At 30.3% G+C, this 18,741-nt stretch overlaps 1 protein-coding gene and 1 long non-coding RNA gene across 2 annotated transcripts; both read left to right on the plus strand.

Annotated features, from left to right (window-relative positions):
* Nucleotides 1–5,122: 5,122 nt before the first annotated feature.
* LOC101253405 (uncharacterized) lies at nt 5,123–6,967 on the plus strand. The gene is made up of 2 exons (XR_742845.4): nt 5,123–5,460; nt 6,693–6,967. It is a non-coding gene; the product is annotated as an uncharacterized lncRNA (long non-coding RNA).
* Nucleotides 6,968–8,963: 1,996 nt separating this feature from the next.
* LOC101252799 (uncharacterized) lies at nt 8,964–16,390 on the plus strand. Its single transcript, XM_004245194.5, has 6 exons — nt 8,964–9,118; nt 9,207–9,261; nt 12,459–12,509; nt 15,276–15,367; nt 15,454–15,531; nt 15,704–16,390. Exons 1-6 carry the CDS (start codon nt 9,063–9,065, stop codon nt 15,852–15,854), a joined length of 483 nt encoding a protein of 160 aa, XP_004245242.1. The 5' UTR covers nt 8,964–9,062; the 3' UTR covers nt 15,855–16,390.
* The last annotated feature ends 2,351 nt before the right edge of the window (nt 16,391–18,741 follow it).

The following is an 18,741-nucleotide window of genomic DNA, read 5'->3' on the forward strand; positions in this document are numbered from 1 at the left end:
TTATACAATATTAATATATTAGCATAAAAAGAAGTCACAGGTAACAATAACATCTTTCTTTTCGAAATGTTCATTGTTGCTGTAATTTCTAAAAGAAAAAAAAAAGATTCACATGGTTGGAACACGAGTAACTATTTGCAACTGGACAGGTTGGATCAAATTTGAGTAAATTATGAGTTAAGATAATAATTGAATTAAGATTCAATCTGAAATATAACGGAATATTTTGATTGAACAAAAAAAATGATAATATAATAAAAGTATTCTTTAAATATATGGTTTTTAATATGACATTATAATTTAATATATGAATAGAAAAATTATATATTTCTTTAGTTTTATGTTATTTTAACTTGAAAAGAAGTTTAAGAAAATAACAAAAAAATTGAGTCGTCAAGGGTGTATATATTTTCATCTTTCACCCTCAACATTAATTACTTTAGACTAAACATCAACTAATATGAATATTGTAGTAAAATATCAATGTAAATCATTGTTTTCCAAGAAGTTGACAAAGTCCAAACATAACAAGTAAAAGTGAACAAAGAAAGTGTGTGTACATATATATATATACAAAAAATTTCAATTTATTTATCTGATTTTGAACTGACTCAAAATTTAAGAAAATAAAAAAGATTGAAATTTTGTGGACGTACATTGATTTATTCACTTTGGATTTTGTACTACTTTTGAGAATAATAATTAATGTAAGTATTTTATTATAATACCTTAAATCTTGAAAAACAATTTGAAGAACAAGTAATTGACATTAAGACTAATTTTTTTTTAAATATGTTAAAAATGATAAGTACTCCTCCCCTTTATATTACTTATCCCATGTTGACATGTCACATCCCTAAGAAAACTTTTATAGGAAATGTATGTTTCTTATAGTATTATTAATATATTTTGAAACTCTAAATTTGATTAATATTAAGGATAAAAGATAATTAATACAATGATAAAATTTTCTTAATTTTCTAAATTGAATAAATAAAAAGAAGTATATATTTTTGATACAAGAATCAAAAAAATATGAAAAAAAAATAGGTGAAAATTTATTTTTAAATATTAAATAAGTAAAAGTGAACGGATGCCTATTTTCCTGAACATGAGGATTTGAAACGCTTAAAATCACCATTTCCTCGCAATTTTGTCTCTCATTTACTTTCTTTGGCTTCAAGTAATAACTTTTTTTTTCTGTTTGTTTATGTTAGTTGGCTGGTGACTCATAGATTTGGTTTTGATTTAAATATGAAAAATATTTTAATTCATTTATTAAATCAATTGAAAAGAATTATAAATATCTTTTCATATTAATTGTAGATATTAAAACGGATTAAGTTTTTTCCTAGAGCTAGCTAGATGGGTCATGACCTGTGTTAAGCACAAACTCAATCATAAAAAATGTAAGATAAAAGATGTATACAATTTATTTCACATTTGATTTGATATTTTATTTGCTATAATTTTGAAAGTATTAAAAACATCCTCAATTATTTGAAATGTAAATCTTTTTGATCGAATAATATATTACTTAACATTGAAAGGAGTTCATATAAGAATTGCTAGACTGTTCCCAAAAGATTTGAGTTGGTTAAAACTGAACAAAATCAATACAATAAACAATATATATATCTCTGATACATACTTATACATTCTCTATATATACTTATACAATATTAATACATTATATACACATATCCACACATTACGAATACATACATATAGAGATTTTGTTAAAAATAATTTCTAGTAAGTAGCCCTTTTTTTTTTAACTTTTATGAATCACATAAGTACAAATTTTTTTTCATAAATGATTGTAATAAAAAGAATTCACGGTATCTTGAACATGAGGAGCAACTTTGATGATCATCAACGAAATATTAATACCTAACAAGATTAGGTCCATATCACTTAAAGATACATAAATGTATCATGTGCAATTTTTGGGAATAATTACTTGTATAATGTATATCTTTTCTAAACTACAGTATTTTTTAATTAGAATAAATTACATAAATAGCAATGTATCATGTATAATTTTATAGATATAATATGTAAATATGAATTTATATTACATATATTTGATACATTAAATCTATCATGCTATTTATACATAAATTTTGCAACAAAAAAAAAATACATATAAATTCAACCTGTTGCTCCATCGATATTGTATCCTGTTTTTTTTTTTAATTTACTTTACGGTGCAGAATCAACAAAAGTTCAAATTTAGGTTTTAGTATATAAGTATATAGTCAATGTTAATGGGATCAGGAAAATATCATAGAGATGGCGGTGGCGGCGCAAAGGAAGAGACTAAGAGTCCTCAAAGAAGCTCAAAAATTCTTCAAACTCCTGACGATGATATTCATGACGTATCTTATAATAAATTCAATAGAATCTTTGATGATTGGAAGAAAAATTTTGAATTTTGAATTTTTTGTTGTTATTATGCGTTGTGATGGTGAAAATTCTGATGATATGAATATGACTGCGTAATTTATGGGATGTTAATTTGATTTTATGTTTCTTTCCCCTTTCTAGCATAACATAAACGATTTCTAATGTATCAACTTCTATGTATTGGGATTGTTATTGAAAAGATTTTTGAAAATTAGAAGAGTTGGGATGGAGAAAGTAAATAGCTTCTAACACTATGAGATTTCTAAAAAAAAATTATATTTAACTTTAAAATTTATATTTTATCCTTAATAAAATAATTTACTTTCACAAAAATATTTAAGAATTATATTAGATAACAATTCTTTTTTTTCAAAAAAATTCTTAAACACCATATATCCAGTCAAACGGTGCGATTAAAGTATAGGCATAATACATAAATATGTCCTTTAAGTTAGCTTCAAATCATACTTTTAACCTTCAACTTTGGGTGTGCACAAGTAGACACTTAAACTTGTATAAATTTGAATAAATACACACACATGTCCTACATGTCATCCTACATGTCATTTTTTGTCCTACGTGATGTCCTAAGTTCATTGTGCCATGTATTTATTTATTTAAAAGTTGGATAGTTAAAGTCTCTGTTTGTGCAATATGAAAATTGGAGGTCAAAGTTAAAATTGAAGCCAAATTTAGGGTTCAATATATATATATATTATGCCTAATGTATATAACAAGTTCATGAATCGAGTTGAATTAACTCTAGGAGATGAGTCACAATTAATATAAGCCAACAAAAACATTCATCTATAACTCTGAAAAGTATTGTAGCAAAGTCTTTTTTCTTTTCCTTTTCTTCTATTATTACTCTCGACAATCGTTTACTACACTACAAAACATTAATGAAGAAAACAAATAGCAGAAGAATATTTAAAAAATTACAAAGAGCAAATTATTTTGCTAATTACTATTCGTAACTATATGTTAGAGGAGGAGAGAGGCAATCGAGAGAAGACAAAGAGTGGAGAGAGGCAGATTTTATATGTATATATGTCGAATTGTATATGTATATATGTCAAATAATTGTATGTATGTAATGATATACAGATGTATACGTATATCTAGCGAGCGAGAGAGGGATGAGAGTGGAGAGAGACGAACTACATATGTATATCTTTCAGATGATTGTATGTATATAACTGATATAGATATGTATTTGTATATCCGGCGAAAGAGATTGGAAGAGGGAGGAGAGAGGGAAGAGAGTGGAGAAAGGCTAATTGTATTTGTATATCTGACATATTATCCGCGCAATTTTCCCATAAATTTACTATTTATAACAACTCTAAACATGACATCAGAATATCACTAATATTCGATCGATTAGCCAGATTTGTTGAAATTTAACTCGTTAGTATACATTTTACGATTTTTTAAAATCAAAATTCCTTATCAACGAACCAAATTTCCGATCGAACGCCAGTAGGGGAATTAGAAATTTTTATGAGGTAGGGATCGAAGTGGGGATAGGTATAAGTTGCATGAAATTTTAGGTGAAGCATGTTGTGTAAAAACAAGTAGGGGCTGGTCCTATAACACAATATTATAATAGTGCAACTACTATTGTACTTGAAATAATAAATTTCTCATGGAATTGCATGCATGAGCTTGAGGTTTTCACGGTATATAACGTTTCATTCTCTGTCTATTTTTATTTGTTTATTATATTAACTTTATCATATTTTTATAATAAGTCTGTCGATGTTTTAAAAAATGACTATAATTAATAAAATAAACGTTACGAACAAGGATTGTTAGGTAACTGATTAGAATTATGCAAATGTTAGTAATGAATGAATTAGTTATGAGGATATATGTGTACAGTGTATTATCCTGTGTAAATATTAGTTATACAGAGTTGAGTTATTTATGTATTACGTATTCCACTTTATATATCCTATATAAAAAAGTACATACATTTCCTCATTATACATATATTAGTTATGCTTATTTCTAGATTACAAATCAAACATCGTATTATTTTTATACATGAATAACTTACCTCTAATAATATCAAATATGATATTACTAATGCGGAATTTAATACCTACATAACTCAGCTCCAAAACAGCCAACTATATACCGAACAATTAAATTATCTCTTGATTTCTAAATAACTAAATAAAAAAGAAAGAGTATTTCTAATATGATAGATAAGTAAAAGTGAATAGTGAACTATCATTATGAACCTTCAGTGCCAAAAAATAAAACAATAAAAATAGTTATCTTTAAACTTGTTGAGACGATGACGGTCCTGCAACTGTTTAATTTTATACAAATTTAAATATTATTTGTGCAGATTCAAAGTTGGAGAACATTAGATGTCAGCTCAGGCCGAGTGTTCATATGTTTATGCATTATGTCTAAATAGAATGACAATTTTACTATATATTCATTTTTTGATATAATAAATTTGTTATTTTTTTAAGAAATGACTATAATAAATAATAAGGATAAATTAGAAACTAAGCGGACGAAATGAATATCATCATGAACCTTAGTGTGACCAAAAGTTGGTTCCCATTGAAAATGGAAATTAAATGCAAAAAGCCATGCAACAATTAAATACACCATGAATAAATAGTCACCAAATTAGTTGGGACTTTCCATCTGTAGCAGTGTACATATATACTACACCTCTCCCAATCATACCCTCACAATATTAAAGAAGAAGAAAAAAAAGAGATAGAGAAAACTAAAAAATATTCCAAGTGTCAATGGAGAGAATTACTAGCATTTTTGTTAGTTTTTTGATAGTGTTGTTTGTAGTTGGAAATGAAATGTATATTGTTAATGGAGATAGTCCATATGCTTGTTGGGGTGGGTGTTACAATAAATGTATATTATTAACTATGAAATCAAGAGTACCTTCAGGAAATGATCCTTGTTATGTCAAGTGTCTAAGCAAGTGTATTCCTACTTCTTCTTCTGAATACAAGAATTATTGCACCATTGGATGCTCCTTGGAGCTATGTGTTGCTTTTCGCTTCGGTATACATATTTATCTTTTTTCTCCTTTTTATGATTTTCTATCTGGTGTTTGATACATTTCATTTTAAAGCTCAAAATTGTGCTTGAAAAGTGTCACATAGAAGGTGAACCGTTCTCTTTCCTAGGGCTCAGATGGAGGTTCGGTACATACCAACCCCAACCCCAACCCCACCATGATCATTATAATTTCACCTATTTTTACATGTTGTGTTGGACTTTACACGTTCGTTAATAGGGGCGAAATTAAGAAGGGTGGACGGGTTCATTCGACAAAAAGCCACACTATTCACATTTGGTTTAAGTTTATTTTTATGAATATATAGTAATGTTGAAGTCCCTTTAGTTTTTTTTTCTGTTTTTATTTCTTCATATTTTGAACTCCACAATATGAATAATTGTCTAATTATATGATTTTGGATCACTTTTATACATTATGTCATTGTCTATTTTTTAGGATGAGTTAAGCTAGCTCAAGTTTTATTTTCTTAAACTATGATTTTGGATCATTTTTATACATTACGTCATTGTCTATTTTTTAGGATGAGTTAAGCTAGCTCAAGTTTTATTTTCTTATATTATGATTTTGGATCATTTTTATACATTATGTCATTGTCTATTTTTTAGAATGAGTTAAGCTAGCTCAAGTTTTATTTTCTTATACTTATATAATTAATCGATCTATCTCTATTTTTTATTTGTTCTAATATTGGACCCCTTATTTAATAATATTCACATCCAAGAATGCATGCATGCAAAGATGTTAAAGAGTCTCACATTGATTAAAGATCGATTGTCTAATGGACACTTTTAAGTTGTATTTAGTCTATTTTTTATATAAAGATGTTAAAGAGTCTCACATTGATTAAAGATCGATTGTCTAATGGACACTTTTAAGTTGTATTTAGTCTATTTTTTATATAGTAATGTTGTTATAGTCCAAATGGACCATTTCTTAATGTAAAGAAAGAATAGTATTTAATTAGTCAAAAAAGAAAGAATATGTGGGAAATTTATAACATTGTTTGTGAAATTTAATTAACATTGTGCTTATAATTTGATTATGACCTTTGAAAGCAACATATAGAAATTAAATGAGAGTGAAATTAAAGACATAGAACCCCCTTTTTAATATCCTTGTATTTCCTTTAATTTGTATTGCATTTTTTAATTAAAAAATCAAATATAATACAATCATTAATAATTTATTTTTTATTTTATTTTTCATTTGGCAGATGCTGGTGAAGATCTGGATGCATGCTATGGCAATTGTGGAAGAATTTGTAGGGTTTAAACTTTAGAAATATTTATTTCCACAACTCTCTTTAATTTTATATTTAAATTTTAAGTACTTTTTTACTTAACAAATAAATAAATTGTTCTTTGTTGTTTTGTTTTCCATTCGGTGTGTAATGTAACTGAAAAATTTAATAGCTGTATTTTGTTTCTTCCCTTGTGTACTTTGTTATAAAAGAATTAGTGAAATAAATACAATTACAAACTTGGTTGATCTAGTGGCATTTAAAGATTTAAATGTGCATGGTAGGTTTAGGGTTGAGAGAGTTAATTTAATGTTAATTCATTAATTAGAATTAGAACTAGGTCTTCATTATTAACTCAATTTGATCAGTTGGACAAATAGTGCTATCATTCAATAATCAACGTCAAAGTGTATTTTAATAGTTTAGACTGATAAATGAAATAATGAATAGTTTATGACATAACATTTATAAAAAAAAATGATAGTTTAAATTTATAGAAAGTGTCAATTACATAAATTTCCTATTTTTTAATTACATGAAATTATAATCTATCTCTAATAAGTTTCTAATTACATTAATTTTTTAGAAATTTTAAAAAATTGAATACAATAATTGAAGCTTGGATACATTAATATGTAGATCGAATACATTAAATACTATCTCGAATATATTTAAGAATAGTTCAAATACACAATATGTTGCTCAAATACATCGCATACTGACTCATATACATTAATATGTAGTTCATATTCATTAAAAACTAGCTATGATACATTCAATGTAATTTGGTTACATTAATATGCAGTTCGAATACAGTAAAAAAATAAAAAAAAATTAGAAATTTTTCAAAGTAATAGAGAATAATGGAAACGAGTGAACAAAAAATTTATAAATAACAAATTAAAGTGAATGTTGTTCAAAACAAGAATATAAATTAAAGATTAAATTGACTAAACCATCAGCTACCAAATTAGTCTCCTTGTATTAAAAAAAAAAGTTGTGTATAAAGTTGTGTTTTGTGTTTTAGATTTTGATCTAAAAGAGGAAATTAAAAACAAATTAAAGTTGTGTTTTGTAGGTTAGATTTTGTTGTTTAAAAGGTGAACACTAGTTATTGTCTCTCTTCTTCTTCTTTTTTTCCTAATTAATTTGTCTTTTCATTATTTTTTTTCTAATTATTTGTCCCACTGACTTAAGTTTACATGTTAAACTTTTCCCCAAAAAATCGACAACAAAGGCAACATCCTATTCCACCTAATAGCCTATTTTCTGTATATTAAATAGCTTCACAAATTTTAGAAAAACTAGAGAATGATTGTGCCTGTACGGGTCCAATATATATTATGGAAAAAAAAATATAAAGACATCATTAAAGTTATTTCGTATTTACATAAAGACACTTTAACTTTTAAAGTGTTCTATCATTTCACAAAACTATTTGATTTTTTTATAAATGAACCATTTTGACTCATTCTCAAATCTGAATTGTTACCACACACATAAAGTGCGTCATGCAGTATTAACAATCTATTATTGTACCTTTGCGAATTGGATACATATGATATAAATAGTGTTAATTAAATATAAGGCTCGAATATCCCAAAAAAAATTGTAGTACTACATCCTCTATCCAATATAAAATTTATAAATTTTAAAAGTAAAATTCAAAATCCAATTTTTCTTTTGAAAAGGGAAACTTATATAGATGCACTCTAATAAGAAAACATTTATCATATATGGTAATAATAATGTTTTTCATTTGACACTTATAATATATCATAATACAATTTTATTTGTGTACTACGTAAAACATTTTATAAAGCACACATAATACAAACATTTATCATATTTTAAATACATTGATCACTTTCTTAAAAAATAAGCATAATGTATTTTTGAAACACTTATAATACATCTATATTACATGCATAATTCACTTTTAATACATAATGCAAATGAATCATAATATTACATATATTACGATAAATAATATATCATTAAAATCAGTAATTATTTAAAAAAAAAATACTCACCCAAAGAATTTTCCCTATTAAAAAAAGTTCGTATTTCTATTTCGATTTTGGGTTGACCCAAATCCCCAAAATGTGCCCAAACCTGCAAATAATGAATAGAACTTAAATAAGGGTTCTAAAAGTGGCTATCTTGTGACATTTCTACTCCAGTAATGGACCAAATTTAAATTGGGCTTTCACTAACCGATCCGAAATCAAAACGGGTTATGGATCCTCCGCTAAAACCTCTAAAATCAGGGTTTTACACTCTTCAGTATTCTTCTCCATTTTCCCATTCTCTCCTCTTTCCCGTTTCTCCGGTGATCCCAAAATGACCAAATTCAGGAAATTGAATCGTCCGACGGGACATCGGATGTCCATGCTCAGGTTCCTCTTCTCTTCGTCATTACTCGCCTCTATGTACTCTTTGTGTTTCTTCGATAAGTTTATATGATTTCGAATGTGTTTGTTGTAGGACAATGGTGTCACAATTAGTGAAGCACGAGCGGATTGAAACCACCGTTGCTAAGGTAACTGCGGCTTTGTTTACTTACATTTGCAGTTTCTTAATTACGGATTTGTTTTGTGTTGTTTTTTTTCTGCAAAGATCTGTGTTTGCTATTGTTTGATTAGCTAGTTAAGTCATAAGGAATGTATTGTATGCATATTGGAAGAATTTGTAAAGATGTCACAGGTCGCACGGATTTATTTTTTGTTAGATTTCATTGATAATACACCAATATAGTGTAGCTAGTATAAAAGAAATAAATTGTGCACTACGTACATTAGGCCACACAAATGGGCATTTCCGTAACTGTTCCTTCCTGTCTCCGTATTTCTAGGGTGCACAGTTTGTAAGTTTCCGCCACGGTGTTAGTGAGTACCAATTGGATGTTGAAAAACTCATATATCAACAACTATGATTATGATGGATAATGTCGGTTGTTCGGGGCGGAGATTGTTGTTTGATTGCTAGCTTTGGACTAGGTATTCATGATCTAATGTTTAATCATTTGATGTAGCTAATTCCTTTCTTCTGTTCGAAAAAGTTACACTTTGTTAGTCTTTTAAACCTTCTAGGTCTATTAGCCACTGGCTCTCTGTGGAAATAAATATGGATGGGAATTTTAGCTACGGTTCATATTGATAGTTATAGAATCAAAAACATCCACTTCTAAGGCTGGGTTCTCAATCTATTTTTCAATGTTGAAGAAATCTGTTTGGGGACAATCCTTGAGTCTACTGCAGTATCCGGAACTTGGGGATGATTGGCCTGATCTTCGACTCTTCTCCACTGTTATATACACAATTGAGCTAAGAGGTTAGTTAGTTAGTTGCAAATGATTAGGCTAATCAAGGGCAGTTTACTGGATTCTTAGTCACTTCCGAAATTCTATTAGTTTGTTAGACAGTTAGAATCCTTCTGGGAAAAGGATAATAGGATTCCTCTGTATAAATGTTGAAGGCGTGATTGCAATATTATTCTCTCTTCTCTGAATTCCCTCTTCAATTATATCTGGAGGTTTATCTCCTGCAGTTGTTGTTCATTGATCATAGAGACCTGCAGAGCTGTGCTTCTGAATTTAGCACGCACCATCCACTTAAACCAATCTTAGTTCACATGGCAGCACATGGCTTGAACCTGTGACCTAAGTCACAAGTCCCTCAACCTTAGCCACTTGAACTAAGCCCAGGAGGCATGTATGGGTTCTCTATCTTGCGTTCCCCTTTCTGTATATTGGAATGTCTTTGTGAAGTATTTCAATAGCCCTTTCTGTATCACCTTTTGGGATCTCGTGCTTTCTTTACTTGTGTATTTTCTTCAGTTTCCCAGAATTGGTGGTGGAGAAAATTGAGGGCTGTTGCATTATTTTCTTTATAAAGGGCTTTTTCATAACATATGGAAAGACCATTTGTAAGTTGTGATTTGGTTCTGCGGTTCGGATCTTGGTGTCTATTAGTCTTTTTCTGATTAGCAAAAAGGTTGTTAAAATCAAGGATATTCGCTCTTCATTAGATGTTTAGGATGCAAGATATGTGAATAGACTACTTCACTTCAATCCTTGATTTGGTGTTTATGAACGTGTTTGGTTTTCGGAGGGTCTCATAGGAGATATTCCTTTTTCTGGTATTTGCTGTGTTATCCATAGCATCACAGGTTTTTGTTACTCCGGTCTTTTGGTTGGGAAAGTGAATGTTCCTAAAATGAATGATTTGCCATGATTGTCCTCCATGGTACACTTCACGCTTGGCATAAACTATATACATTGAATGAGGTATCAGTCTTAACTGGTCTATATGTGCGTATATAGCAGGAGTCAGATACATATATGTCGTGGATTGCCCTTCTGCTAGGGCATTGTTGTGGCTATTTATAATGACGAGACAAGTTTGTGTCATAGTTTGAGTGAGTTCTGTACTTCTTTCTACCTTTGTGGTATCATAAAACTATAGAAGGTAATGTTTGTGGACATGTTTTATGCTTGAAACTCTAATTTATTTGGCTTGATTGGATTGATAGTGTGTTTTAGGACAAAGATATGGTGTCAGCATTAGCATGTTTAGGAGATAGTGGAATCAACTATAGTTAAAAGTGGTCACATTTACTTACTCATAGTGGAATCAACTATAGTTAAAAGTGGTCACATTTACTTACTCCTTTATGTTTTTCATCTACATTTTAAGATTGTATATCCACTTCTAATTTTTCAAATATTTCCTTATAGAAAAACAAAATTATTCTCTTATATGAGATTCTCAAACATCTTCAGCATGATAATTTTGATTGCTTCTTAATACAGCATTAAATGATCTCGAGAGGATTGATTTTTGTGATTGCATGTGACTCCTTGTTTGAGTTTTCTTATGTTCCTTTGTATACTTGCGAGAATCTTGTCCCAATGTTATCAAAACTGAAAAGCATAAAGAAAAAAGGTCTCTTGGGATCTTTAAGCTCAAACCATAAATAACATGCAAGGTCAACTGAAGAAAGGGACACATAATAACTGTAGACACAAATTATAGTATGCAATCAAAAGAATTAAAAAATCTACAGTAGAAGTGAATATTTATTGTTTATGCTACCATCTTAAGAGGAAGTCAGTAGGCCATTAAACACGCACCTTACCTATAATGAGCAAACTTAAGGAATTAAATCCTTCTGAAGTTTAATGCTTCCTTGAAGTATATCTTGGTTTATTCATACATTAGGGGTGTGCTTGTTATGAAGGAAAACATGCTGTATAAAAGTTTTTCAAATTTTCCTTGTTCGGTTGGTAAAATTTAAGGAAAGTATTTTCTCTAGGAAAGTAAACGAGAAAAATGATTTCCTTAATAGAAGTAGGGAAAACAAGTATACAAATGGAATTCCACATTGATTGTGTCCTCCCCAACCACCTCGTCTTCACCCCCATCCACACCATCCAACCCTCACCTTTCATAGTATTTGTCTTGATTGTATATAAATGATTTTTAGGATAATATTTTTTGCATAAATACGAACAAGCGAACACAAGAAAATAAGTAAGGAACCCTCATATTTTCCTAGAAAACATTTTCTAAGAAAACCTTTTCCATGGAAACATTTTCTTTCGTACTGAACACACCTTAATTTTTTTCTCTGAAGTAACAAAAACATTTTAAAAGCATTTGGAATTTCATTTCGGCAAGCTGCTTCACTGTGTGTGTGGGATGATTTATTTATCTGTTTTTCTTATAATGAATGCAGGCAAAGGAAGTCAGAAGGTTGGCCGACAATATGGTTCAGTTTGGAAAGGAGGTACAAATATGGATAGAAGATTGAAATTTTTAAGTATATTTATTTATAAATGATATCTGAAGTTTTTTGGTATGTAAAGAATGCTAATATGTCGTTTAAGTCTCTAGAATGTTAATATGTTGTTTTGGTTTGATTCATCCTTGATATGCATATCAAGACTTCGTTGAAAAGTGAAATAGGAATATACTGCAAGAAAATGTCAATCAATCAGTAATGTCTGTGTACATAGTTTTTTATTTGATAGATTCTTTATCTAAAATTCTATCACTTCCTTCCACTAGAAGTTGTTTAACGATGTCATTTGTTCTATGAAATTAATAGTCGATCTTTCACAGCTAGTTTTAGAGAGAAAATTTGCCTTCTCTATGATTTTGAGTCTGCAGTATCTTCTGGCAGAAGCTGTAGACATTTTTTCTTCGTCAGAAACCGTTTAGTGTGAGGGATCTAGAGTTGAGCTGATTTACTGAGTAATTTAAGCTACTTGTGGAAAAATGGAAGGTAAATTGGTTGTATTTTTTTTACGTTGATGATGAGGTAGCAAGGTAGCCATCTCTGTCCCTCACTGGTGCGTGCCATGGTTTATGGTGGGAGTTGCAAGCTTGATTATAATGTCGAGAGATGATGCAGATAGAAAGCTGGCATTTTTGGAGTATTGCTTGGTCCTTTAATTTCATTAGTAGGCTGGGTCAGTAGATTTGATCTCAGATTGGTGGTGAGATGTTGAAGAGAGTGACCCGAATTAAGGTATCCAAGTAAGGCTATGCCTTGCTGTACCAAGTTTAGTAACTAGTGCTTGTAACCGAAGTGAGTGCAATAATGTGGTGGGATTTTATGCATTTCAAAGGAGATGCCTTGCTGATTCTCAGGTTTCCCTCAAGGTAGATGCTGAGCAAGCTTTGTAGAAAGGAAGTGGGCGTGTTGTCTTTTTGCTGCTTGGTTGATACCCTTCAGCACAGGGTGCACGTGATTGAGAATAAGAAAACAGGGGATCATAAATTAACCTAATGTGGGCCCCCCTCGATCTTTTGGGCGTTGGACTTTGTTAACAGGATGGGATATATGTGCAGAGGCTTTTTGAATGTGGACCTATTCCTACTGATATATTAAATTCTTAGTGGAAGATGGTGGTAGTGTTTCGAGTCATGTAGGGCAAGAGATGGAGAGTTCTGCTGTAAGGTTGATTTCCATTGAAGAAAGTTCTGTTTTGGTCCCAAATACTTCAGTATTTTTCCAGAAGATTCAGTTTGAATCAGGACAAATGGAAACTTAAGTTTTGGGGTTTGCAGTTTGCTCAATGGTTTTATGAAATTGTCTTAACCAGTTTATGTAAGATGCAGATTACCAAGTGTTTTCACGAAGCTTCTATGAGAGGAAGTGGTGTTCATTGCCACCGACTTTTCCATGGCAATGAACACCACTTCCTCTGGTTAAAGCTTCATGTGCTCACTGGTAATTTACACCTTATGTAAACTGGTTAAGTAAGATAAGTAGATTTTTGTCCAAGTGTAGAAAATGGGAGTACAATAGAATTAATGAGGAAGATAGGGAAGTTATCCCAAAATATGAGGAAGACAAGGGAGAAAAGGACAGTACCAGGGAATTCTTGTCCAAAATGCCAATCTTAAAAAGTAGTCAACCAAAGGAGATGTTACTAATGAGAACAATTAGTGTACACAAAAGCATAATGGTTTTCACCATGGTTCATGAGTAACATGTAATGGGTAGGAAGTTTCTTTATTTGGTTTTGATTTGAGAGCGTATATCACAAGGCTGGAATTTAAGAAATGGGTGAAACATTGTATCCCTTTAGGCAGTGTTATCAAAGGCGCGCTTAAGCCCTGAAGCGAGGCTCAAAACGTGTTGAGCGCTTCGCCTCGCTTTGTGTGCGCTTCAGTGTCGTCATCAAGGTTCTAAGGCAAGGTTTCCTTGTCAATGAGCCTCTTATGAAGAAGTGACACTAAATAATTCATATTTCGCTTTATCATAAAATTTTTTCAATTTCTTTGGTCATATATAATTATCATTCTTGGCCAAGCATATATTTAGTTTTCTTTTCTCCCTTTGCGCCTTTTTTCATTAAAGCCCACACTTTATTTGCGCTTTAAGCCCCTACGAACCTTAGAGCTTTTTTGCACTTTTCGCCTTTGATAACACTGCAGTCTTAGGTTTGTTCAACTTGGATAAATTCCTTTTACTCTAACAAGGATTGTCTTAACGTTGAATACCATATAACTGAAAGGATTATTAGGATCACTTTCTTGGTTGTAGACTTGTAGTAGTGTTGTTGGTTGGAGCTTAAGCTGATTGACCTTGGTGTTGTTGGTTTCTTTTGTGACTCGAGTTAGAAAATACTCTTGAGGTTAATCTAACTTTTTTCTCATGTTTCTTGTTTCAAAATCTCGCTTCAATGACAACTAAAAACAGAATATCTTTGTGCATTTCTCATCTGAAAAAACAGTAAGATGGAATCTAAAGTGCACGTCACTAGTTCTAATATTTCCGCAAACAAAAGCTTGATATTTAAATGGAGAAGGGTAGCAGGTTCATTATCCACTAAGTTTTGAACTGTGTGGCTTCAGGGATTTTTCGGTTATCAAAACATAGTTATTATATACATACGTACTTAATAATAATAAGAGTAGTATAAATTATAACTTTTCTGATAAATACTGGCAGTTATTTGCTCTGTCTTCTCTCATTTGTTCTCTGAGCATTGTCCTCTTTCAGGAGTTTGTTTATATTTTGGCACTTTTTGAACTATTTCAGGGAACTCTATGTGCTGCAAGACAGGCAGCTGCCTTTGTGCGTGGGGATGATGTCATTCATAAGCTCTTTACTGAATTGGCTTACAGATACAAGTGAACCCCAAACCATCAACTTTCTACTCTACTTCTTTTAAATATTGATTTGTAGTTGTAAATATCTTTAAATTCATATGTTACAGAGATAGAGCTGGTGGATACACGAGAATGCTCCGAACTCGCATTCGAGTAGGTGATGCTGCACCAATGGCCTATATAGAGTAAGATTTTCACTTTAACAGATGCATAATCTTTGCTAGAAGATACTTAGAAATGGCTTCCAGATGATTTCGGTACTATTAACACAAAAAAAAGAATATGCTTGCTCAAAAGACCGTGAAGGGATGGCCTATAATAGGCCGATCTCTGACCAGTTTTATGTTGTTTTGACAGGTTTATTGATAGAGAAAATGAACTTAGACAATCCAAACCACCAAATCCTCAACCCCCACAGAGACCAGCCATGGACCCCTGGACAAGATCTCGGCTTAGCCGGCAGTTTGCACCACCTAAGGAGGAGAAAATCTCTGACTCTGATTGTTAGTATGAGTTTTTTCTTGGAAGTGCATTCTAAATGAATTTTGTCTTTTCAAATCATAATGATATATCTGTGTTCTACATGATTGGAGGCCTACACGTAGCAGTGTAATGAAAATAATGTTTCATTCAATAGTACTAGGCATGGTGGGTGGTAGATTGAATTGGTTTTAAGCTTGTGTGTTTTCCACCCTGGCTTTTTCTCTAGTTGATCAATACATATGAATCGTCGTCCAGAAGCTTCTTGACTCGTGTTTTAGAAACCCCACGCGCCACCCTGCGGTGCATAATTATGCTATTGTTGCAGTAGAGTCGGTATTCTCTCTTTGAGGCCTGTACCATGCTCCTTGATAACCTTTCTACATGGTTGATAGAGGAGAGCTTTGTGTGGGAAATCTGTGTATGAAGTATTTGTGGGATGATTATTTATTTTTATTTTTATGAATGTAATCCTTTTCTAGTAAAATACTTTCTAATTCATATATTTTTATGAAAAATAACTGCCTTAACATTGAATTGTCTAGGCAACAGAAGATTTTTTAATTCATCTTGATTAATTTCCTTACATTAAAGTTGTAGAAGTATAAACTCTTGCTCTTATTCATGTTTTGTTTATCATCTTTGTTGCCCAAGGAAAATCAAGATTTACTTATTTTCTGTCCTTGCTGAAATGCTACATTAGAATGGTTCATAAGTCTTAATTTAGTTCTAGGATACAAGTGGTGTCATTTTTTCAGTTAAACCATACTATTAAGTTAAATTAGTTACTAATTGTTGAAAGTATTTGATACAAAGAAACGATTAAGATATTGTTCAGCACACACTTTTTTAATATATTGTTGTTGTTTTTTTTTTGATATTGTAACGCCCTAATATTTAAATGGGAAAGGGGTTAAAAGTATCCCTCGATGTGTTCATTAGTTAAATATGCCCTCGTCATTAAAATAAAGTTATTTTTACCTCCGTTGTCTACAAATTTGTTATATATACCCTTTATTTGAATGGAAAATTCTAAATCTAACAAAAATAACTCAATTTACTTAAATTGATCAATTTAAACTCGACTCGATCCACCATATTCATCTTGGCGGGGCTTAATTTGTGATTCAATAGAAAAAGGATGACCTTTTTAAGGGGTCTTACTTAGGTTCAAATATCAGTATAAAAGTTATAACACTACTCTTCTCAGGAAGCTTCTAATCTCACTGGCAGTTGCATCATGTCATTTAGGTGATTGATTCCATTTACACAGTGTATGTAATACGAATACTAATATCACAGAAAGGAAGTTTGACTATTTTGTAGGGCTGCTCTCTTCTGCGTCGACTGCTATGTGCTAAAGGCTGCGGAAAAAGAGCGATAAGGCTTTCTGGATTCAATGACCAACCTTATCTTGCAATTTTTTGAATAGACTTTTAACACGCCCAAACTTTGATTTAATCATGTTGAAAATTGCCCCTTCTAACATATAAAATACAAAAATATAAACGTCCACACCTTCACTAGCTCTTCATTGATCTTCCACACTCACTCGAATAATCTTTTTCAGAATCAATAATTAATATCATGTTTTATGACACTTAATTTTTTCTTTTATACAACCCTATAAATATAAATATTTATGAAAATCATGTTATACGGAGTAATACATATTTGATGACTTGAAAAGCACTTGGATAATACTTGGGAGAAAAAATAATAATTAAAGCTTCTTGTTCTCTATATACTATCTGCATTTCTTTGCCTTAATTATATTACTACAATTTTTTGATAACAAAACCAAATAAATTATGACACTTGTACGGTAAATTTATCAAGTTATAGGCAATTATGAGCGTTGGATATAAATATGAAAACGTGAATATAATTAATATAATGTATAGTATGCATACATATATATATATATATACACATAAACTAATCATATATATAACTCAGACATATTAACATATTAAAATTATACACTCAATATATCACCGTACTAAAACTCTATATGTTAATTGTTATCAACGATGAGATCAAATTATCTAATTAGCAAAACTAAGGTAAACAAGATTACTGTTTTGATGACATCTTACTTTTGAGGAATTTTGAATTAAAATATTGATAGTCCAATAATAGAGATCAAACTCAATCATTTCATTCTCAAAAAGATAAAGCCTAAATTAAACTCACGTAAAAGATTATATCCTCTTCATTATTTTTCTTAATTATTATTTAAAGAAAAGATCATGAGATTGATGGAGACATGTTTCCTAATATTGACACGTGTCAGCTAATAGTTACTAGCTGACTTATCTCCCTAAATAACGAAGGGAACATAGAAAGAGCTCATCCTCATCCAAAGTTTTGGATTTGAATCTTAGTAGGGAGAAAATTTTATTAGGAATATTTTTTAGAATAATATTTATAATACCTAATTTAAATTTAATTAAGATTTTAATATAGATATTTAACATAAAAATAATAATTCATGTTCAATTTATTGATATTTTTAATCTTTCATACTAAAATTCACTTTTATATAATTAGAAACATTCAATTTTTCAAAAAATATCGTGCTTTCTTAATGAATTAATTTTTAGATATAAATATCTAAGATTAATTTTAATTCGAAGAAAAATATTTTATTTAAAGATTTGAAAGTTCTTGAAACTGACTTCAAAGTTCTGTCTATATTGTATACTTTCTGTATGTTAGAGAAAACAGTAACATTTATAAAAGTAAACACCAAATTATTCTCTTTTCTTTTTCTTCTTGTTATTGTTGTTGCGTAGAAGTTTCTTCAATCTTGAATGGTTGAATTACTTTTTTCAATTCTCATTTATTTTATTTTTGATTGTGTTGAAGCACATTCTCTCCAAATTTTCAAGTATTTGAACATTTTTTCTCTA

This window comes from Solanum lycopersicum, chromosome 8, assembly GCF_036512215.1.
Source record: "Solanum lycopersicum chromosome 8, SLM_r2.1".
NCBI classification, from domain to species: Eukaryota; Viridiplantae; Streptophyta; class Magnoliopsida; order Solanales; family Solanaceae; genus Solanum; species Solanum lycopersicum.